The 21,710-nt window shown below is 36.7% G+C and overlaps 5 protein-coding genes across 8 annotated transcripts; 2 read left to right on the top strand and 3 right to left on the bottom strand.

Annotated features, from left to right (window-relative positions):
• The first annotated feature begins 1,932 nt into the window (after positions 1-1,932).
• On the top strand, positions 1,933-3,273 carry LOC127246742 (aspartic proteinase CDR1-like). The gene has a single exon (XM_051268277.1). The coding sequence runs from the start codon at positions 1,933-1,935 to the stop codon at positions 3,271-3,273; it is 1,341 nt and encodes a 446-aa protein (XP_051124234.1).
• Positions 3,274-6,749: 3,476 nt separating this feature from the next.
• LOC127246735 (uncharacterized) lies at positions 6,750-7,798 on the top strand. The gene is made up of 3 exons (XM_051268265.1): positions 6,750-7,270; positions 7,356-7,473; positions 7,561-7,798. Exons 1-3 carry the CDS (start codon positions 6,889-6,891, stop codon positions 7,796-7,798), a joined length of 738 nt encoding a protein of 245 aa, XP_051124222.1. The 5' UTR covers positions 6,750-6,888.
• A 525-nt stretch (positions 7,799-8,323) lies between these two features.
• Positions 8,324-11,091, bottom strand: LOC127245293 (uncharacterized). Of its 4 annotated transcripts, none has more exons than XM_051266106.1 (4): positions 10,614-11,091; positions 9,442-10,108; positions 8,681-9,366; positions 8,324-8,588 (listed from the first exon to the last, which is right to left on the bottom strand). In XM_051266106.1, the coding sequence occupies exons 2-3, from the start codon at positions 10,044-10,046 to the stop codon at positions 8,691-8,693; spliced, it is 1,281 nt and encodes a 426-aa protein (XP_051122063.1). In that variant the 5' UTR covers positions 10,047-10,108; positions 10,614-11,091; the 3' UTR covers positions 8,324-8,588; positions 8,681-8,690. The 4 variants fall into 4 exon arrangements, with proteins under 4 accessions (XP_051122063.1, XP_051122072.1, XP_051122043.1 ...); XM_051266115.1 differs by having other exon boundaries at positions 8,686-9,366; XM_051266086.1 differs by having other exon boundaries at positions 8,324-9,366.
• Positions 11,092-17,518: 6,427 nt separating this feature from the next.
• On the bottom strand, positions 17,519-19,365 carry LOC127245311 (glycine-rich protein A3-like). The gene is made up of 3 exons (XM_051266128.1): positions 19,225-19,365; positions 18,205-18,476; positions 17,519-18,066 (listed from the first exon to the last, which is right to left on the bottom strand). The coding sequence occupies exons 2-3, from the start codon at positions 18,452-18,454 to the stop codon at positions 17,876-17,878; spliced, it is 441 nt and encodes a 146-aa protein (XP_051122085.1). The 5' UTR covers positions 18,455-18,476; positions 19,225-19,365; the 3' UTR covers positions 17,519-17,875.
• Positions 19,366-19,972: 607 nt separating this feature from the next.
• LOC127245316 (upstream activation factor subunit spp27-like) lies at positions 19,973-21,593 on the bottom strand. The gene is made up of 2 exons (XM_051266141.1): positions 21,205-21,593; positions 19,973-20,339 (listed from the first exon to the last, which is right to left on the bottom strand). Exons 1-2 carry the CDS (start codon positions 21,502-21,504, stop codon positions 20,214-20,216), a joined length of 426 nt encoding a protein of 141 aa, XP_051122098.1. The 5' UTR covers positions 21,505-21,593; the 3' UTR covers positions 19,973-20,213.
• Positions 21,594-21,710: the final 117 nt, after the last annotated feature.

Here is a 21,710-nt window from a genome sequence, read left to right as displayed (position 1 = left end):
ATACATAGTATTTTTATAGTTTTTTATATTTATTTTTTTTTAATTTAAATTATAATAAGATTGTTGATGTATTTTTTCAATAAACAAAAAGTAAAATTCAAAGATATGGAAATATCTTTAAATTATGATATTAGGAATGTCGATACATAAAATAAATTAGGAAAATAAAACTACAGACTGGGAAATAAAGTGGTGATTCCAAAAGCAATTCTCTTGAATTTGATGTCGATTCAAGATGATCTGCCAGTTGCTGACCCAAATCCTTAAATATTCCTCAGAAGAGACGTTTCAGAACCGTCGCCAGCAACCGCCGTCAACCGTCCACAACGAAACGTTTTGAAACGTTGTTTGGTCGATTACGGCAACCGTCTCGCCAACCGCATAACCCATCCGACCAAATCAGAGACTAACTGGTCGCTAGACCAAACGACTCCTTGGTCGCCTCATCAAGCGATCACCCTCTGGTCTTTCCAAACGATTTAATGGTCGCCCCAACCAAGCGATTGAACTATTGTTCACTTAATTAGGCGACTGATTAACAGACCTTCGCTTGGTCCAGATTACGCATTGACCGACTCAACCGATGGCGGACCAACCGACTGTGAACCAACCGACTGCAAACTATCCGACTTATTGATCCGACCTGTTGACTATCCGACTTGCGGACCTTCCGACCTGAGGACCATTCGACCTGTAGACCGTCCGACTCGCTGACCATTCGACCTGTAGACCGTCCGACTCGCTGACTATCCGACCTGCGGATCTTCCGACCTGCGAACCAACCGACCGAGGACCAACCGACCTGACCAACCAACCTGAGCGCAAATTTTTTTCTTTTTTCACCCGACTTCGTGTCTAACTTCCTTTAAGATCCTGCTATCATTATTTTTATTATTATTGTTATTTTTTGTACCTAACAAAGATAATTTGCAATATTTATGCCTATAAATATAAAATATTTATTACTAAAATTTTATTTATTTATTTATGACTTACTTTAATATATTTTTATTAAGTTTATTTTTTTGGATTTAGATTTTTTTTTTCTTACGATTTTTCATTTTTTATTAGTGAAATTACAATATTAATTTTATAATGAACTATTTTTATTATATATAATTAATTTTTTTTTTAAAAAAAGAAAAACTTAAAATTAAGTTCCTTCTTAAACTCTTTTATGTATATATACTAGCTGGAAGACCGTGCACAGGTCAAGGTCAATGAACCAAAAAAAATTGTTATTTATTTGAAAATACATTTATAGAATTTTTTATTACTTTTATATATTTATTTTTAAATATTTTCATATTTTGGAAAATATGCAATATAAATAAGTCGTATAAAAACAAAATTATAGTACTTACTAAAATATAATTATAGAAGATAAATTATCTAATAAAATATAAACTTAAAAACCTAAAATGAATACATGGAGATAAATTTTTGCTAATCAAAATTAATAGTTCAATTTTTTTATTGGATACAAAATCAAACATAAATATTTTTTTCAAGTATAAAACAATATTTTTTCAAGTATAAACTTAAATTTATGGTAAGATAAATTATTTAATAAAAATATTAAATTTAAAAAGTAAAATGAAGGAGATAAAGTTTTATAATTATTAGTAATTACTAAATACACATGAAATATTCTTTTAAAAAATTCTTAAAATGAATGTAAAAAAAATATTGGATAATTCTTTCTACATTTCATGTGTATTTAAGAATTACTAGTAATTGCAAAACTTTATCTCCTTCATTTTACTTTTTTAATTTTATATTTTATTAAATAATTTATCTTTCCATAAATTTAAATTTATATTTTTAAATAAAGAACAATTTTTTGGTAGCACGGGTCTTCCCTAGTCTTCTATATAAATAACTAAGCAGCAATGCCCTCACCATCTTAATTTTCTTGGTCAACAGCTAGCCATGGCGATTAACGTGAAACCCTATACAATAATCCTCTTCTATTTTGCCCTAATTTCTCTCCTCTCAAATTTCAGGGTTTCTATGATTATCAATGCCGCAGCAGCTAACATCACCGTCGTCGATCTCATCCCAAGAGATTTATTGTTCAATTCATCCCTAACACCCTCAGATCGTGTCAGAAATTCTCTGTTACGATCCCTTAAACGCTTCAAATTCCTCGCTGCCGGAGATTCCAACTTCAGCCGCCAAGCATTGGCCGCCGCCGCCACAACCGACATTGTCTACGACAGCTTCAATTACCTCATGAAATTCTCCATCGGCACGCCGCCGGTCGAATACCTAGCCACCGCCGACACCGGCAGCGACCTCACCTGGATCCAATGCACGCCCTGCCGCAACTGCTTCGAGCAAACTCAGCCGCTGTTCGATCGGAGACGATCGCCGTCGTACAGGCCGGTCCTCCACAACTCCGCAACGTGTCGGTCCACAGGGCTGGTTACAAACCCCAGGGGCTCCGGCAACACGTGCGGCTATTCTATTCTGTACGGCGACGGCTCCACCAGTGCCGGAGAAATCGCCACCGAAAGGCTGGCCGTCGGACGATTATCGATCCCTAACTTCGTCTTCGGCTGCGGCGACGATAACCGAGGGTTCAGCGAAAGCACCGCCGGAATATTCGGCCTCGCCGGCGTCGCAAGAGTGTCGCTAATGAAACAAGCAGAGTCCACGATCAGGGGCAAATTCGCCTACTGCCTTCCCGAGTCGTCGTTCCATTTACATCCGGAAATCGGAAAATTGAGCTTTGGCGGCGTCGTTTCAGGGCGGGGAGTGGTGTCGACGCCGCTGGTACTGAAACCTCGGTTGGTATACTACCACGTGACGCTGGAGGGAATAACGGTCGGAAATCAACGGCTGAATTGGGGTTCGTCGAGCAGGTCGAACGAGGGCAACATAGTGATGGACACAGGAGCAACATTGACGAGCCTTCCATTGGAGCTGTACGAACGAGTGGTGACGGCGGTGGTCAGGCAATTGAATCTGAGGAGGAAGGCGGATCCGCAGAATCTGTTGAGCGTTTGCTTCGAGGTGAACAGAAATAGCGACTACGAGAAGCTTCCGACAATGGTGGTTCATTTCCGAGGTGGGGCCGATGTTAGATTGGGCAATTACAATGCGTTTTTGCAGAGCGACTCGAGAACGGTGTGCCTGGCGTTTCTGCCGGACGGCGATAACCTTCCGGTGTACGGAAGTATAACGCAGGCGAATTTTATTGTGGGGTATGACTTGGAAAGGATGAGGGTTTCGTTTAAACAGTCTCCTTGCAGCAGAATGGAGACTTAAAAAAAGATTAATAAGACTTTACAAAATTATGACAGTATCATTAATCGGAATATTTTTTTTATGAGCACACAAATAGCAGCGTCATATAATGATTATATGTTAATCAAAATACAAGTATTATGTAATTAATCTCATCATTTAAAGGAAACCGTCGTCTTCTCCAACTCATCGATCATACACTAAAATGAAATTCCGCCGGTGAACGGAAAAGTTTCCAGTCTCCGATCACGCATTTCTCAGGCAGTCTTCACGCAATATAATCACCATCCTCAGCTGCAATCAGATCGCTTAAAGGAAACCCTCATCTTCTCCAAGTCAAACCCTACCTAAAAATTCCCCTGCGCAACATTCCCGTACACCGGAAGCCTCCGATCCTCCGCCATCGCCAGACACACAGTTCTCCGGTCGATCTTCATGAAAGCATTGTAATTGCTCAATTTCACGTCGCCCCATCGGAAATGAGCAATCATTACAGAAAGTTTCCCCAAAAGGAATCCCTCACGGCCTCGTAGCACACTCTCAGCAACCGCCGCGGATCCGGCGATCTCCGGAGGTTCACATGGCCGATGACGGCGGAAGGTAAGTTACGGTCGAACCTGTGTCTATCGCAATGTTGCCGTCATTCAACACATCGAGCCGTTCGATTAAAATCAAAGACAAATCCAGCCGCCAATCCCCACCGTTATCCCCTTCAGCGTCAGGTAGTATAATTTGGACTCAGGTTTCCACACCACCGGCGTCTTTACCACGCGCTGCCCCGGTAGGGATTTGATGATTGGTTGTTATTTTATACTGTATTAATTAATATTTGCATTTCTTAATATTTGGTTTTTTTAACTTGTTTCTAAGTTATTTTTAGATTAATTAATCAAGACAATTTACTAGTTTATGATGATGAATAATTAGGACTGAAATGTGTAGGCTTTAGACTTGAATTTGATTTGTTTGGAAATTAATTTGGAAATTTAGTAAATAACTGTTTGTTTTGTTAAATTGTTATAAATAAAAAAATTTTAAGTAAGATAAAAAAAATTGTATAAAATATATAAATATAATGAATATATATAGTGTATTAATTTTTTTAAAAAAGAGATTATATGAAAGAAAATAATAGAAAGAATTGCGGAAGCTGAGAAGAACACAGCCAAAAATTGTTAATTGCATTACGCTAAAGTCCCTAGCTAGAATAAAAAATAAAATAAAAAAAAAATAAAAAGTCCCTAGCTAGAATTCCGGAGGCTGAGAAGAAATCGTGTTTTGGGATGAGAAAAACGTGTTACCATTGTTTATTTCATGACTTATTTGTAACTAAGTTTACAAAGGATCAAGTCCACACAGCTGTACTATCATTCAATCATATCCAACGGTTGAAATGCTTCCGGATCTGAGATCCCGGTCTTCCCAAGAATACTCAAAATTAATCGGAAGTCCCAGCTCTGTTTCGTCAAAAACCTGATAAATAGCGATGATGAATCAAGAAAAGAAACTCCATAGATGCACAGCTTAGAAATTCCTGCCAAGAAAGAGACTTCTGTATGGATCCATTCCGCCATGGATGCTCCAAGCTCTTCACCCTCCTTCTCCTCCTTTTCTGCCTCCTCTCCTCAAACCAGTGCGCCGCCTCCGGCTTCGGTACTCCTTTCCTTCCGCCGCCGTCAACCGCTCTCATGGCCGCCGACTTCCTCACTTCAAGAGGCTACTCCATCTTCGGCTCCCTCCTCCTCTCCATCTCCACCGTCACTTCCAATTTCTCCGGCACCATCTTCGCCGCGCCGGATTTCGCATTCTCTTCCACCACCGCAAGATTCTTGCACCGCCGCCGCGCTCCTCCGCGCCCCTCCGTCGATCTCCTCCTCTACCACAGCCTGAAGCCGCCGCAAGTCCTCACCTGGCTCTCCCTCTCCGCCGTCGTCGACGGCGACGAGCTCCCCACTTATTACAACAAGTACTGTCTTTACCTCTTCAGAAACCTTTACAACGGCGAAATCTCTATCTCTTCTTTTCAGGCCAACAGTCCCATCGGAACCGTCCATGTCCGGCAGCCCGATCTTTACGTCGACGACAACATCGCCATCCATGGAATCGACGGCGTACTGGACTTTTCTTTCGCTACAAGATGCGCCTCCCCGCGCATTCCTCCGGCGGTTGTGGGCGGTTCCGGTCTGGTGAAACGGCCGTTGGTGGACCGGGTGATCAGGAACTTGAGGAAAAGGGGTTACACTGTGGTCGCCGCCGGCATGGCGTTCAGGAGATCGGAGCTGCGATCTTTGGATTCCGCCACCGTCTTCGCCGTCTCCGACAAGAACTTGTTCGAGAAACCCGATGGCTTCCGATTCGACTTTCTCCACCACGTCCTGCCGATGCGACACCTCATCGCAGATTTCGCTGCGAATTCCGGCGGATCGGAATTCCCCACGCTGTCTCCGAACAAGACGGTCACGATTTTTGCGGTGGACGGCGCCGTCAGCGTCGACGGCGTTGCGGTTAGTACAAAGGCGATCTATCGTAACAGTAGGTTTGTGGTATTCTCCTTGACGACGTCGTTGGACGACGACGACGCCGTCGACGCTCAGGGAGAACCTCCAATTACAGACGGCGGCGAAGTTTCCGTTGATTTGGCTCTACCTCCGACTGCATTGCCCGTTGTTCTTCAGTCCGACACTTCATCTCAAGTTCCGGCGCTGTCGCCGGTTGATTATGCTAGAGAATCGATCAGTTCTCTTCCAATTGATGCTGGTTTTATGGAGGATAAATCTCCGAGCCCAGATTCCGCCGGAGAATCGATCGGTTCTCTTTCAAGTGAGGCTGCTGTTATGGAGGATATATCTCCGAGCACTGAAAGCCCTACCATGGATGCGTCTCCTGCTCCGGTGACAATTCAAAATTCAGATATTTTCCCGATGCCGTCTCCAGAGGCGGAAGAAGTCACCAACAAGCATTGTGACTTCAGCTCCGGTGATTCCCTCTGGGAAGGTGGGGTGGATGTTGATTGTGCGTCGGCGGCCGCCGCTCGGAGATTGCAGGAGGAGACGGAGACGGAGAGTTTGAGTGATGATGACGTGGACACATACGAACCGTTGGATGAATTTGGTCATCCTACAGCGGATTTGATTCAGCGTGATGAGATCAACATTGCTGACGATCTGTTCTTCTACATATGATTCTTGCCACGTGGCAGCACATATTGTTTTTTTTCTTTTTTTTCTCTTTTCCTTATTATCCTTCCTATTGCTTGTAAATAAATTTGTAAATCGAGCACAGATATTTTGCATAATGAACAAAATTAAAGAAATTTCGGTATATAGTCTCATCGTTGATTTTCCAGCACACAAACTAAATAAAAAGTAACGGTACTAATTTGCAATTTTTTAAAAAAATGTGCCATGTTATACATTTCGAAAATTAACCGCTATCCAACGGTCACAAACCGCCACTTTCCCTCCACTTTATATACAATCTTCCTTTCAGAAATCCGCCTGAAAATTCTCAGAGAAGACAAATTTCTGCTGTTGAAAATCAGATCAGTTCTGGCACGCGCCGTCAATCCAGCCACCAGTCCGCCGCGGCGCTTGGTCCTCCCCGGGCGTCGCCGCCAGCCGCCGCCGCGCTCAATCAATGGAAACATTTACTTTTGAAGAAATCCCGTACATCAATCCGTCCTCCTTCTTCCCCCCTGAAAACCCTAATCCTAATCGGAGCGTGCAGGAAACTCTCAATTACCCTAATTTTAACGAATTTAACAATATTTTGGACCCGGAGGATCCGTTGTCGGATCCTGTCCTTTGGTCCTTCTGCAACGAGATTGACGACATCGATGTGGCGGAGACCTCCGGAGCCGGGCATGGACCTTCTAAGTTGACCGGAGAGGGCTGCAGCCATGGCGGCATTGAGTTTTTCGATATTCCTGATATCTCCTTTCCTTGTGATAATTCAACGCAGACGCCTTCGTACAATTGTATTTGCTGCCAGAAACTTCGGGTGATTACTCACACAAACGGTGAGTGCAACGCCCCCCAAATTCTAGGGTTTTCAGAAAGTAAGGTTATGATCAATTTCTGATTCGATTTTCAATTCCATTGCAGGCATGACAGTGAAGCGCCTCGAAATCCATGGGCGATGGGGAGTGATTGCTCATGCGGTCCAGGAGATTCACTTCCACCATTCATCGTCGTCAAACAATCAGGAAATGGTGATGTTCGAGTAAGTTCAATCTCATCATCTTCCTGCAATTCATCCTATTACTTACAAATCTTCATTCCTCACATCAAACTCTTTCCAAAAAAAAAGTTTCCAGAAGGAGAGTATGGATACCGTAAAGAACTTCCTGATCCAATATTTCCAGGCCTGCAAACAAGAGGGCTTCTCGACATTGCAGGATCCTCTCTCGAGCTTCTATGAAGCCCTTTCTGTTGGATTGGATTGCCACCGCAACCTAAATGATTCCCTTCTCTCCCAACCTCAAAACACAGGTGAGAATATACAATGTGTTCATACCAAAATTCATCGTCAAAATTCAAACTCTTAATTAGCGTGTACATATATATATATATATAACATACAACATTTGTTTTGATTGCTTTGATAGTTCCTAGTAACCAACTCGCGACGTGGATGAGACAAACAGACGGCGAAGCCGACCAAGGCGACACTGCAAAGATCCCACTTTCTGTGCAGGTAACTCTTAGTTTCTGGTTAATCATTGTAATGTCGAACGAAGTCGAAGAGAGAATTTTAAGTTTGCTGTAAGATTTTGTCTGCTTTGGTGTCTATGTTGATGGTGAATTTCTTCAAACACAGAGGGAAAGAACAAAACATCTGAAGCTCAAGGACTTGATCGATTATTTCAACCTTCCCATAGAAGAAGCTGCGCGAAGATTGAACGTCTGCCCTACTGTGATGAAGAAAGTATGCCGAAAAAACGGAATGTCAAGATGGCCTTACAGAAAGGTTTCCACTCTTAATTCATATCACATTAATCTATACGTGTATATATATATATATATTAATATCGAAAATCAAACTGCAGATAAAAAGTCTAGAGAGGAAAATATCGATCAATGTCAATGTGTTGGATTCGAGTCGGGGAGACGATAGAGCACAGATTCTGGAGGACATACAGAAGCTTCAGCAAGAACTCGCCGGCATCTACGCAGTATTCGCCGAGTAGATTGGATTGATCGGAGTCCTATGAAAAACAGTTCACATATACAAGTAGGGCAGCAACTATATGCCTTGTGGGTGTAATTAATTAAACATCCCTTTCTTGCATTCTTATCTATGGCAGAGTCATTCTTTCTGGTCTCAGAAATGGTGCACTGAAAAATTACGACATTCAAATAAGAACAGTGTCATGAGTTACAAAACGACAATGACGACAATGGAAAATTACTCGAGGAAATAAACTAACTTTACATTCATCACCAAGAATGGCGGCTACCTCCCCGCCGGATCTTCCGCCGGAACGGTCTGCAAGCTTCAATGCTAAGATCGACGGCGGCTGCCAGCGCCATGAAGATGGCGGCATCCTCCACGCAAGTAACATATCGCATCGCCAGCTGCACCAACGGCCGGCTGCACTTGCCTTCCCCTCGCACGCGGCACCGCATCACAAACCCACCGGAAACAGGGCTCAGAGCCGCGAAATCGCCGCTGCTCTGTGGGCTCGTCAACGGAGTCGCTGCCGACCGGATTTGCCTGTCGGTATCAATGAAGAACTCCCCGCCCTTCTCCGCGCCGATCAGTATCTCCGACACGAGAAGCTCCCCGCCCTCCTGCCCGTTGGAGAAAACGTGGAACCGGAAACAAATCGAGTCGCGCATTCCTCGCTCCCGCCACGCCTCCAGCTTCCCCCACGGCTGCCAACTCTCGGCCATACACGTGTCGGGTCGAACGATCAACCACGCCCCCGGATTTGACTTCGCCACCCAATCACAGCCCCCTGAAGGAACAAACGGCGTCGTGATAAAGGCTGCAGCCACGGCCGAGCCGGAAAGGTCATGAATTTTCACCCTCCACCCCTTCCTTTCGCGCCTCTCGACATCCTCCTCGGCTGCGCCCGACCAGAAAGCGTTTGGCGCCTCCAGCTGCGACACCCTGAAAAATTTAATCGATCGATCAATCAATTATCAATGCCGGGTTATCGATGTTGTTTTCGATGGATTTCTTCACCTGTCTCGACTAAATTTGCAGCTGAAAATTGGCTGCTTCACAGCTCCTTGAAGCTGAACAATCTGAGGGCTTAATTTGGTGTCTTCTTCGAACTGAAACACGTATCGTGGATCGGGGTCTAGCTTCACTCGAACATGAAGCTCGACACCGGGTTTTCCGTTCTCCGGCCTGTTTTTTCCGATGACCTTCCAGCCGTCGAACAGAACCGCCGGCTTCCCGTCGGTCCATTCAGGGCCAACGTTCAATTTAAATGTCCCAATCTGCTGTCTTTTGATCCCGACACCACAATGTGTAGCTTTCCTCCCTGTAAAAACTGATATTTCCAACCCAGGTTGAGATGCAGAGAAGCATCCAGGCGCCAACAGGGCTTTCAAATCTGATTCATCGAGGTAAAAGCTCGAAGCAATGCCATGAGAGGCAGGGGTTGCTTCAGGGGACGACACCAATGGAATTGAGGTTGTCTGAACAGGGAATCCGCGGAGACGGATGTCGCATGTGCACGGGGAAGAAGACGCCGGAATACCACCGGATTTTGGGGCGGCGGCGCCGGAAAATCTGAGACCGAGGGAGCCGATGGATAGCCTAATAAACGCCTGTGGATCCATTACTGTCACAAGAACTTTCCCATTTGGTCGAAGATTGGTGTTCTTGGCAGAAACTTACAGACCTAAAGTGTAAGAAATCATTTTGATTAGGAATCCAACAAAAGCAGGCAATAATTTATGAAATTAAAGAAACCAGACATCGATGAAACAATACAGCAAGAATTTTACAAGAAAAGTGAAAATTTGGTGAAATTCAATTCAATTTACAATGACTCTGCACTGCAAAAAGAAGCAACAATCACAGCTACAGAAGGAACAGAATTATCCTTCAAGCTTAAAAGTAATCAATCGCATTTACTGTCCATTTCAGACATATGTTTGCTAACTTAGAAATTAAACACAAAATCTGAAGCTCTGAGCACCTCTGACCCTCAACAGAAACCCTCAAATCTGCAGAGGGTAAATCATCTTATTCATGGCACAATATTCCCTGTCCTAAACTCACTCTGCTAGTCAGCTCCAACTTCTTACATTTCCTCAACAAAACAAAAGCAATTAAAAGAGAGCAGTGCTAAAAACACACATTTCAAGACCACAGAAAACAACCAAAAAATATAAAAACCTTACCCATATCCAAACAAAACTTAAAAAATATAAAGCAATCTTTCTTCACCAAAACCCCACCCCCAATTATTAACCCACTCAAAAATTCGCCCCATAAAAGCTGCCAAACTGAGATCTCCCACAAATGAAAAAGCAAGGATCCTTTGGCTCTTTGTTAACACACTATCTTTTCAGGTCTCAGGAACAAAATGGGCTGGGCTCGGATCCACCCTTGAACTTCCATTAATTCGATCTGCAGATCCGAGAAAAACAAAAATGGCAGAGTGGGGAAGAAAGGGGGAAAGGGGTTTCGAGAAAGCAGGAAATTGGGGGTGCGATTAACGGCGGGGTTGGAAGCACAAAACACAGAGCCCAAGAACAATCACATAGACAGCCGTGGACTGGGCACGGATCACGAGAAATTTCATACTGTTTATCAACCTGTTCTTCGGGTTTAGCTTTAGCAAGTGGATTTGTGTGTGTATTCTTGTCTATGTACATTCTCGCCACTATGATTTTTATTTTATTTTTTTTTTGAAGAAAAGTAGAGAGAGAGAGAGAGAAATTCGCACACAGCTGAATCAGTGATGTGCGGTAAATTTTTTAATCCGGAAAAAAATTGATATGAATTTAGTGTAAAAATAATGTTTTAAAAATACAAAGTGTAAATAGTAAAACTTGAAAAAATATTGATAAAGAAACATACCCTTAATGCATGCATCATGTATGTATATATATGTGTTTGGGTGTTTTTAGTTTTAGTTGAGTGCATGAATTTAGGTAAGAATTGGGTAAGATTTTCAGTGCAGGATCAGTATCTGTATTGTTCTTTTAATATGCACAGATTTCCATCGCAGTCAAAACATTTTTTATGGCTAAATTGTCAGAAATAGAAAAAATAAAAATGGTATCTTTGGAGCAAACGAATTATGCATATTAATATAACAGAAATGTATGGTATATTATAAAAATCAATCTTTAATAAATAATAAAAAAATAAAAAACTCATCTTTTTATCCTTTATTTTAAATTCGACTCATCTCGTTAATTTAATTTTGATCTTATATTTGTATTGTTAAATTTATTTTTGGATTAGATTATCTTGATTAATAAAAAGCTGCGTTATCCAAATTCTACCCTAATGTTTCCAAAATAAGTAAATAAGCACATAGCTTTCAAATCAATAACAAGATTCATTACCAACGAAAGTTGGTTTCAATAAAAAAAATAAAACTCAAAATATTGTTGACTAGTTAGTTCAAACTTATTTTCAGATACGATTTAATAGATAGAAGAGCATTTGATAAGTCATAATTTCATAATAAATCAATTTATATTGGGCTTGTTTGTTTGGCTGGTTTTTCTATGTCATATTTAAATTAAAAATAGATAGTTAAATCTAATAAAAAATTTGAAGAAAATAAATACTATCAATTAAAAATAATAATGGATTAATAGCTATGGTGTTGATCAACATAATTCAGTTTCATATAGATATCGTATGATTTATTTTCGATAATTAAAAAATATATATCCATATAATATATGTTACAATTTTATTATAAATCAATTATTTATTTATTTATTTTTTATGTCGTATTTTCGCTTTATGTGCAAAGGCGAGAGGGGTGGGGCCGTGTTTGGATGAGGAAAATTGGATACAGCTGTGAATAGAGATTTTCCGTATTTTTACAGGAATAGAAAGAGTGGCTTCCAGACACGCCTCTGCCACGTGAGAATGACTTCATGCCCATCTTCTTCTAAAATAATTTATTTAATAGTAATAAAAATATTATATTCAAATTTATTATTTTTTTTTAAAATAAAATAAAATAAAGAGAAGCCCACCCATATATAATTTGTAATAAAAAAAAATATTTGTTAGTTTGGATTTTGTATAACAAATGCTACTATCATTTATTAAAATATTCTTACTTGGTAGAAGATACGCATAAATTTTGTCCACATTACTACTATTCTGTGCTGCATATGTTGTTAGGTACTTACATTATATATATATATATATATATTTATTTCTAAAATTATTGCCTTTTATTTAAAAAAAAATAAAAATATATCCCTATTGTAATAAATAATAAAAAAAAATAATCCAGACAACAGTGTTTCAACAATAATAAATTTAAATAAGTGATGAATGTGGACTTTGAAAGAAGCCAGCCTGTATTTGACTATTGTGTGTTTGGTTGTGTTTTTTTAATCTATTTGTGTTATTTTAATTATGAATTTTTAAAATAAGTAAAATGATATGATAATTTTAATAACTCGTAAATTTAAAATATATATTACATGTATTATTAGAAAAAATATTATCAATATAATTATGTATTCAGCAGCTTCATGTATTTATAGCTTTTTTCTTTTATCTTTTGAACTATTTTTACATAAAAAATCATTTGTTCTTTTATCTATATATATATATGCACACGTCTTTCCATTTTTTTTAAAAAAAAAATGTTATTTTTTCTTATCAAATATTTTTAAAATTATAAAAATCACTCACTCAAACAATATTTCAATTTTTCAAAATAATTTCATAATTTCAATAACTAACAACAAAAGTTCTATAAAATGTAAAATTCTATATCTATATATATATATAAAAGATCGTCTTTGATTGCATTGGCCATTTTAATATAATAATAATAAATGTTTTGTGAATTAAAAAAAAAATGTAAATATTTTGAAACATTACGAATATAAAAGAAAATTTAAATTTTAAAATTAAAATAAATAATGAACATGTTATGATTAAGCTGATAGAAAAATATATATATAAAATTAAAGATATTATATTTAATCATCAGCAAATCATATTTCTCTTTAGTATAATTATATTTTAGGAGATTGTTTGGTACAAGAGAAAAATGATAGCAAAGAAATAAAAGGGTTTGCTCCTGAGATTCACAAATAAAAAATAATAATAATAATAATAATAATAAATTATTTCTCTTTTTTTTTTTTCTTTTTTAGTTTCAATTCTTTCACATATGTAGAAAAATAGGAAAAAAAAATGTAAACATGTGAGAGAAAAAATTTTACTACAATTTATTTAAAATATTTTTAATTACACATAAAAAAAAAAAAATATTATAGACTTTATTATTATTACTACTATTGATTAGCATCTTTTGAAATTACTAGTTTGTGTATCTTTTGTATATATATAGATGAATAGATGCTAATTAATTTTCTATTATATTTCTCCATTGGATTATTTATTTTTACCAATTAGAAATTTCCATTTTTAATTTCTAGACTAATTTTATTTCTTTGTAATTTTATTATCACTTCCAAAAGACGTAGTGAAAAAGAATTAAAGCTTTTTTATTTTTATTTATCGAGTATTTTATTATTATGGTATCTTATTGTTTCTAATAAACCACACTGTTATGAGAAAACGAAAAAGAAAGCAAATAAATAACACAGAGGTTTTACGTGGTTTGGTGATGGTACGTCAACTTACGTCCACGGGCAGGAACCAAAGAGATTTTATTATACTGACACCCTAAACCCTAAGCCAATTTGTTATTAATTAGGATAAGCCCAAAAGGAATCCTACCCCCTTTCGTTTTGGTTTAGGGTCGGATAGACCGCTAAATCCAAGTCACGTTTCAACCACACATATTTTTTGGTCCAAAATTTTATATTCGATTATTATTTACTTAAAAAAAAAAAAAAACACAAAAACATATGTTATTAAAAATAAATAGACCTTGTAATACAAAAAAAAAAAAAAAAAAAAGCAGCAAGTAGTGGTTGGCAACATCTACAAAATTTGTGGGTTCTTTTTCCTTCTCATTGGATGGCTTTTCCTATTCATAAAATAATTGGATTTGTAATTTGTATGTCGAATAAATTAATGAAGAATGATGCGTAAAAAAAAATAAAAATAAAAATAGAATTAATACTACCACAAAAGACAAATCAAGAGGATAGAAACAAAAGACAATGTCATGTCCGGATTTTATTTAAGTTTGATTTAAATAATATTTGAAGGTAATATTTTTTTAAAAAAAATGTGTATGTTTATATCAATATATATTTATATAAAATAAAACAAATATTTCAATTAAAATTTCACTTTTATTATTGTTTATATAATATTATATTTAAATTATTATTTAAAATAATAATTTAAAGTCAAAATATAAATCAAATTACATGTAAACGAACCCAAATAATGTAAAAAATTAAAATTTAAATAATGGAATATATTATTTTAATTTTTCCTAACTCCCACCACGGTGGGTCCAAATTGCAATTATAAAAAAGAAATGACAACCAAAAAGAACCCTTTTAGCGTTACTTTTATTTCTTTAAATAAATTCACCACCAATAGGAATTTTTACGAATAAATAAATACATAGTAGATAATTATTAGGGAATAATACACATAAAAATAAAATAAAATAAAAAAACAAATATATAGTGGTAGAGGAAAAATGGATAACATTAATAAGGGTCAAATCTAGTTTTAATCCTTTGTGTTGTTTCATAAAATTTATTACTCTATTTTAAACTTACATTTTTTTTTTTATTAATTCATCAAATTTTTAAATAATTTTATCATTTGAAATATATATGTATAATAAATCACATTAAATAATTTTTTTATATCAAAATATTAAAATTTAAAAATATATAAAATCTACTAGTCTATCTTCAAATCCTAAATTGTACTCATCAACAATTAATTTGTTATGTTACATTTGAAAGAATACATTTACTTAAAATAATAATATTTTTATTTTAATATTTCAATCACATCAACCAAAAAAAAAAACATTAAACAATCATTTTCACTCTAAAATATATAAACACATACAAATGAACAAAACCCACAATTTGACCTTAATAATTGGAAGGGTTTGTTTGATTTGATAGTATAATATTTTGTATAAAAAATTTAGTTTTTTAATTAAAATTATATATTTTTTATTAAAAAATAAAAATACAACCTAATACTTTCCTTAAAAACAATAGTTAGAAACGATGGGTCCCAAAAGAGCGACTTTGCCGGCAAACATCACATGCGACTTCAATATACAAACACTAATTTCCTCAAAAATAATACTCTTTCCATTAATTCCGTACAAGACACAAATTTTTAATTTTTTTTATATATTATATACTACTCCCTCCGCCCATATACCTTCTATTTTAGAAAATTGTGTAATTAATAGATAATTAAAAATATAGTAGTGTTAAAATTAAAAAAAATAAATTTAAAAATTTAAAATAAAATTAAAGTGTGTAATCATTTTTTTTCAAAAAAAAAAGACATAAAATATGGGAAGAACAGAAACGACAACGTGAACATGATATGTGGGACTGAGGGGAATATTATCCTTTAATTTTAAAATTAAATAAATATGTGTATATATATATATATATATGCATGAATTTGGAATCCGGATAGTTCTTCTTTTTATTTCCTTACGGTGTTTTATGTAATAATGGTTTTTGTTTTTACAGTGGTCCTCAAAAGAAAGAAGGAATAAGAATGAGGAGGAGGCAAGTAGAGACACAACAGTCATTCATGCTTATGTGGGGACTGTTGCTTATTTTTATTTTTATTTTTATTTAATAATATTTTGATTTAATATTATATGAGAAAAATTATGAATATTGAATAATAAATAAGATGAAGAAAAAAACAAAAAGAATCTTAATTCATTTTTTTATCTTTTTTTAGTAGACAAAAAATATATACATATTTGATTTTTATAAGAATCACAATTTACAAAGTAAAAAATAAAAATCAAATTCTAAATAACATAACTTAAGGGGTTATGAAAATTCCCAAAAATAATTAAAATTTACTACTCCGTCCGTCCCAATTAAATAGTCTTGTTTACTATTTTTTTCTTGTCTCAAAACAATAGTCTCATTTCCATAAATAAACATATCACAGTAAAACTATCCATATTTTTTTTCATTATTATTACACAATCGTCGCTATTTTTTACACTAATATACTCAAAGGGGCAAAAAAGTTATTTATTCTTACTTTTTACCAACTATCAATATAATATCAATATTTTTTAAATCTTGTGTTCAACGCAATAAGACTATATTTTTTGGACAGAGGGAGTAGTATTTAATGTGATATTTTATAATAAAATAAATATTTTACATGATTTTTTTTATTTGAAAAGTTTAAAATTTTAATGAAAAACTAACTTGCTATCTTCTGGAAACATTACTATTATAAATAAACAATATATAAAAAATAAAATTTGAATATATGTAAAGAGAGCTTTTAATTTAATGCTATAAGAAATCCCAGCTACTGTCTCCTTTTTGGATGTGGTCTGTGGACAGGGACGCCGCCTCAATGGCTTTCCCCCCTTCCCTTTGTAATTTATAACCTAATAAATAAGGTTGAAGTTAGATATGTTTTCTTTCAGGGTGTTTTTAATTAATTAGGTAAGGTTAACTAAAAATAAATATTTGATGTGATATTAATATATTATAAATATAATTTTTTTAATAAAAAACAAACTGTTGATATAATGATTTAAATAAAAATTAGAGTTTGAATGTAATAATGTTCTAGAATAAAGTTATTTCCATTTCCTTTTGTGAATGATATAATCAAGAAGCATTGTATTATATTGTATCTACCTTCAAAAGTTACTATGCTTAAGTTGTTTAATAATTTATGATTTATTACTGTTGTCAATTTATATACTTAATTTGTATTTTTTTAACCTAAATCAAAACACAAACCAAACAAATTTAGACAAAAATAAAAATAGATTTTTTTAAAAATAAAATAAAAATAAAGATTAGGAAAGCATTTATGAATGGTCGAACCAACTGTTCTTAGAAAAGACAGGAGCACATGCAAGTCACAAGATAAGAAATGGGGTTTCAGAGCCGCCATGGATGGATAATATGAATAATAACAACAACAATAATAATGATAAAAAAGGGCAACTTGACAAATGAAATCAACAAAGACACCCTGATGTTGAGGCAGCACCAACAAGACTCCTTACAACCATTCTTGTCTGAATCCATCGATGTTTTCTATTATAGCTAGTTTGAAACATAACCAAGCCTTTTATTCATATATAGATCATTCAGACAGCAGCAATTCTACCCAGAATTAAGCTGCATAAGGCTATTGTATCCATGCCATGCGGTCTTAAATTAAAGCGAGAATCTTGTAAAAACAGGCTAATGTAAGAACAATGGTACTGTAATAAGAGCGATAGTTGGCGCCGGGGCGAGCGAATTATGTTTCCGGGGTGGGATTATCACTTCCATTTCTTGAACTTATGCTTCCCGTACATCCCGTGATTCCCGAACTTGCTGTGTTTGCCAAATTTGCCGTGCTTGAACTTCCCGTGGTGGTAGCCACCATATCCTCCGTGTGGCATGTGGTGGGCGCCGTATGCAGCTGCTGCTGCCGCAGCACCTCCCGCTAGGATTGCTCCAAATCCCGGCCCTGAGAATATAAGTTCATGCTGAACTAAAATCTCAAAGATTGGCTTAAAAAACGAATCAAGATTCGAGGAATTCAATGCCAGAAAAATGTAACAAAACAAGAATCTGACTTTCAAACAATGTATATTGTCTAATTTACCTGAATGGGAACCGGGATAGCCGGATGGGTACTGCCCGTGAGGATATGCAGCCGGGGGGTAGCCTGCCCCGGGGTAGCCAGCTGGGGGAGGGTATCCAGCTGGTGGATAGGCGTGCGGGTAGCCCTGTGGAGGGTATCCTTGTGGAGGGTACTGAGGAGGGTATGCTCCATGAGGGCCGGCGCCATAGGATGCAAGATTAGTGTAGAATCCTTTTTCCTGACTATGGTGCTTGTCCTTTCCACCTCCCATCCTTCTTCAGCTCGAACACAAACTACAGTGAATCGACAAATTTGGCAAGAGTTTTAAGCGGTGAGAAATTTAAATCCAGCCAATTCTACGCACACTCGGTGACTTTGAGAACTCATTTCTAGAGAAGACATAAAGGTTGGGAAATTCCTAGATGAGACTTGCAAAGGGGATTTGTATTAGGAGCTTCTGTGATTTCTATAAAGCTCGAAATCAGGCAAGAGAGGGTAGCAGATCAGACATGGAATATCGATCAATGCCAAGTCCAAACCTAACCATCATGTAGATTACTCTTACAATAGGAGAGTCTCCTTCAAATAGTCACAACTAAGAACAGATAAAAGATTCTAATTTGGTGATCGATATCTAATACACCAATACACAGATTCATACGATAAACCGAAACCGAAGAAACTGCAACTCGTTGCTCCTATTGATCTTCAAATAATAGAACACTCAACAACGTGAAACTATGATTGTCAAGACAAGATTCTTGGAAAAAAAAAATCAGCACCACCAAATAAGACACCAAAACACGTACTCACATGCATGAACGTAGTCATCATAAAATAGTTTGCTCTAAGCAAAATCTCTTGCAGCAAACAAGAAAACCGACATCGTACAAACCCAGTAAACAACAGCAGCCAAAGTTCCAGTAACAAACAAATACGCAGGAATCGGGAGCATTTCAAGAACTCATAAATGAAATTAAATTAAAAATTAAAAAACAAATCATCCAAGCATGAATTCAAGTTCAAGTAAGGCATACATACCTCTGGAAAGTCCACTTCTTTCTTCTCTGGAAGACGAATGGCTGAAAATAATCGTATTGGGTCACAGCAGAAGTGCTCCAATGCATTTTGCACTTATCTTCACCATTTTTCTTTCGCGTTTCTTCTACGCCTGTTCTTTATTCCATCCCTTTTTTTCTGGTGGGATTCTTTGGTCAAACAAAGGTTGACCTCTACTGATTGGTGGCTTTTTTGTTTTTGCATATTATAATTGTGACTAGAGAGCAATCAAATCTTCAAGAAAAATATTACTGTTAGGCATTCCATTCATTCATCTCATGAATTCCTTTTCTATATTTTTAGGTTCAATAATAACTTGACAATTGCATAGCTATAAGAAAAGCCACAAATCATCCAAATAGTGTGTATAATCATTTGTCTACATTTTTGTCCAATTCACCACCATTTGCATTTACTTACACTACAAAAAATCCTCCCTTTATAACAATGAAATATTAGCAGATTTCTTAACATAATTGGATTCTTTGTCAAGAAACATAATCTTGTCTGGTGAACAATGGATGCACCAACTCTTCGATGGTATCAAGGACAACAAACATTGTCAGGTTGGGTGAGATTATGTTTGTCCTCTCCTGTCTGATTTAATTACAGATGAAGCCAGAGTGGGGAAAGGAAAGGACAACCAGGAAGTAGACTATATATGTTGTATTCTATCCAAATAGAGAAAAGGACCACAAGACACAAATTTGCAGAGAGGCAAAAAGCCATGTAAATGCATCCATTTTCAAATTAACAGAAAGAGGGAACAAAACAAGCATCAAGTCTTGTCAATAGATCAAATCATCCTCCTACATAGTCTCTGTACTGACCATCAAACAACAATTTCCAGAATACCTAAAGCAAAGAGTTTGAACACACTTGGGATCAATCAGGTTACAGAGAGAGTTAAGTGGCTTCTTCTTGACAGGATTGTGGATGAAATTACCATAATATGGCTGCTCAATCAGCAGCTATTTTGTCTTCAGAAAATGCGGAGAAAGCAGCTTTGCAACCTCAAGAAACCCCACCTTATCCTTCCCATCAAACAGCTGCTTCAGCTTGGCATCACACATGATCACCCGTTTATCAGATGGGTTCTGAAAAAAGACATACAAACACTTGTATGATCACACTAAACAAAAGATAAAAACTAAGTTCGAATCATGCATGCTCATGTGATCAAATCGATGGAACAAGCCCATAACTCACCACAAATAACCAAGTTACCATAAACATAAAGGTTAAGGGGACGTGGACACTCAGTAGAATACATTTAGTCCATTTATGAAGTTCCACAAGAAGGATGTTCTTCACAACAGAAACACAGATCCATCATCTATAAAACCATAACCTGCCTCTACAAAAGATCCCCCTGATGCAAAATGTAAAGCAGCAACACACAAACTGAAACTAAAAATCCACTCGAAGTTGGCTTTGCATAGTTCACAGTGTTTTGAGCCATAGGTAAAAAAAAGTTCTATGCATTGCCACAAAATCAAAGGAAAGCAACCTCAACATTAAAGTTGGATGACAATTTCCCACCCACAAGTCATTTTTGACAGTCACGCTCACCTATGGAATCGAACACTTCTTGATTCCAAATACATTGACAGGAATAAGTAGGCAGAATCACATGCAACTTCGGTGGTACTACAAACAAATAACTAACTAAAACACACACACACAACTTACATGATATTACAAGCAAATGAGCTATATAAACCTAGATTTTCTTCTATGACCTCTGGTTTTATTCATCTTCCATTACACCAATCGCATATTACTCAAAAGGAGTGACGAAAAGTTTGGGTCCACAAAAGGAAACCTAATCACACCTTCACATGCACATTATTTCGTTTCCATTAGCAACCAATCATCACTAGTAAAAAACGAAAAATACCTAAAAAATGAGGTCAAATTATAATCCAAAGCAAAAAAATTCCTTCCAAGTTTCAACACTACCTGCAGATTATTAATCTTGATATATTCCCAAATTTTCTTCGAAGCCTGCGCACGAGATATTTGTTCCGCACCCACTATACCCTGTAGTACCGGCGAAATCGGCATCTCTTTCGTTATCCCTGAGTTTGTCACCTTCCTCTTCTTCGTGGCACTTGTCGCTTTCGAACCACCGCCGGCGGCAGCGGCCGCTAATTTCTTGGAGGCAGAGGCAGAAGCTACGGGCTTTTCAAGTGACGTACCTGACTTAGCCCCAGCAAAGAGAGCCCTGGAACCCCGGAGCAACCTAGACGCTACAGACATTGCTGAGAGGCAGCAGTGAGTGAAGTAATCGAAACAGAGGACAACGCTGTGACTGCGGAAACCCAGCGAAGAAGACGAAACCCCTATTCGATTTTGCATTTTTATTTATTTTTAAATTGAAAAAAAAAAAAAAAAAAAGTGATTCGCTGGGCCAAACATGTTGGGCTTTTAAGCCCTAATTAAATAATGGGATGACAAAAGGCAAT

Source organism: Andrographis paniculata, unplaced genomic scaffold (assembly GCF_009805555.1).
Source record: "Andrographis paniculata isolate CXL003 unplaced genomic scaffold, ASM980555v1 Contig10END, whole genome shotgun sequence".
Lineage (NCBI taxonomy): Eukaryota > Viridiplantae > Streptophyta > Magnoliopsida > Lamiales > Acanthaceae > Andrographis > Andrographis paniculata.
Note: the sequence above shows the minus strand (reverse complement) of the source record. Positions and strands in the feature narration are given on the sequence as shown.

What these genes read in the sequence shown, in the direction of transcription:
- LOC127245316 (XM_051266141.1), bottom strand. Translation starts at nt 21,504, where the DNA reads ATGTCTGTAGCGTCTAGGTTGCTCCGGGGTTCCAGGGCTCTCTTTGCT. An exon ending in TCAAGATTAATAATCTGCAG is followed by an intron (nt 20,340 to 21,204) that starts GTAGTGTTGAAA and finishes GTCTTTTTTCAG; the next exon opens with AACCCATCTGATAAACGGGT.
- LOC127246742 (XM_051268277.1), top strand. Translation starts at nt 1,933, where the DNA reads ATGGCGATTAACGTGAAACCCTATACAATAATCCTCTTCTATTTTGCC.
- LOC127246735 (XM_051268265.1), top strand. Translation starts at nt 6,889, where the DNA reads ATGGAAACATTTACTTTTGAAGAAATCCCGTACATCAATCCGTCCTCC. An exon ending in GGTGATTACTCACACAAACG is followed by an intron (nt 7,271 to 7,355) that starts GTGAGTGCAACG and finishes ATTCCATTGCAG; the next exon opens with GCATGACAGTGAAGCGCCTC. An exon ending in CAGGAAATGGTGATGTTCGA is followed by an intron (nt 7,474 to 7,560) that starts GTAAGTTCAATC and finishes CCAAAAAAAAAG; the next exon opens with TTTCCAGAAGGAGAGTATGG.
- LOC127245311 (XM_051266128.1), bottom strand. Translation starts at nt 18,454, where the DNA reads ATGGGAGGTGGAAAGGACAAGCACCATAGTCAGGAAAAAGGATTCTAC. An exon ending in CTATCCCGGTTCCCATTCAG is followed by an intron (nt 18,067 to 18,204) that starts GTAAATTAGACA and finishes TTATATTCTCAG; the next exon opens with GGCCGGGATTTGGAGCAATC.
- LOC127245293 (XM_051266086.1), bottom strand. Translation starts at nt 10,046, where the DNA reads ATGGATCCACAGGCGTTTATTAGGCTATCCATCGGCTCCCTCGGTCTC. An exon ending in TGCAAATTTAGTCGAGACAG is followed by an intron (nt 9,367 to 9,441) that starts GTGAAGAAATCC and finishes TAAATTTTTCAG; the next exon opens with GGTGTCGCAGCTGGAGGCGC.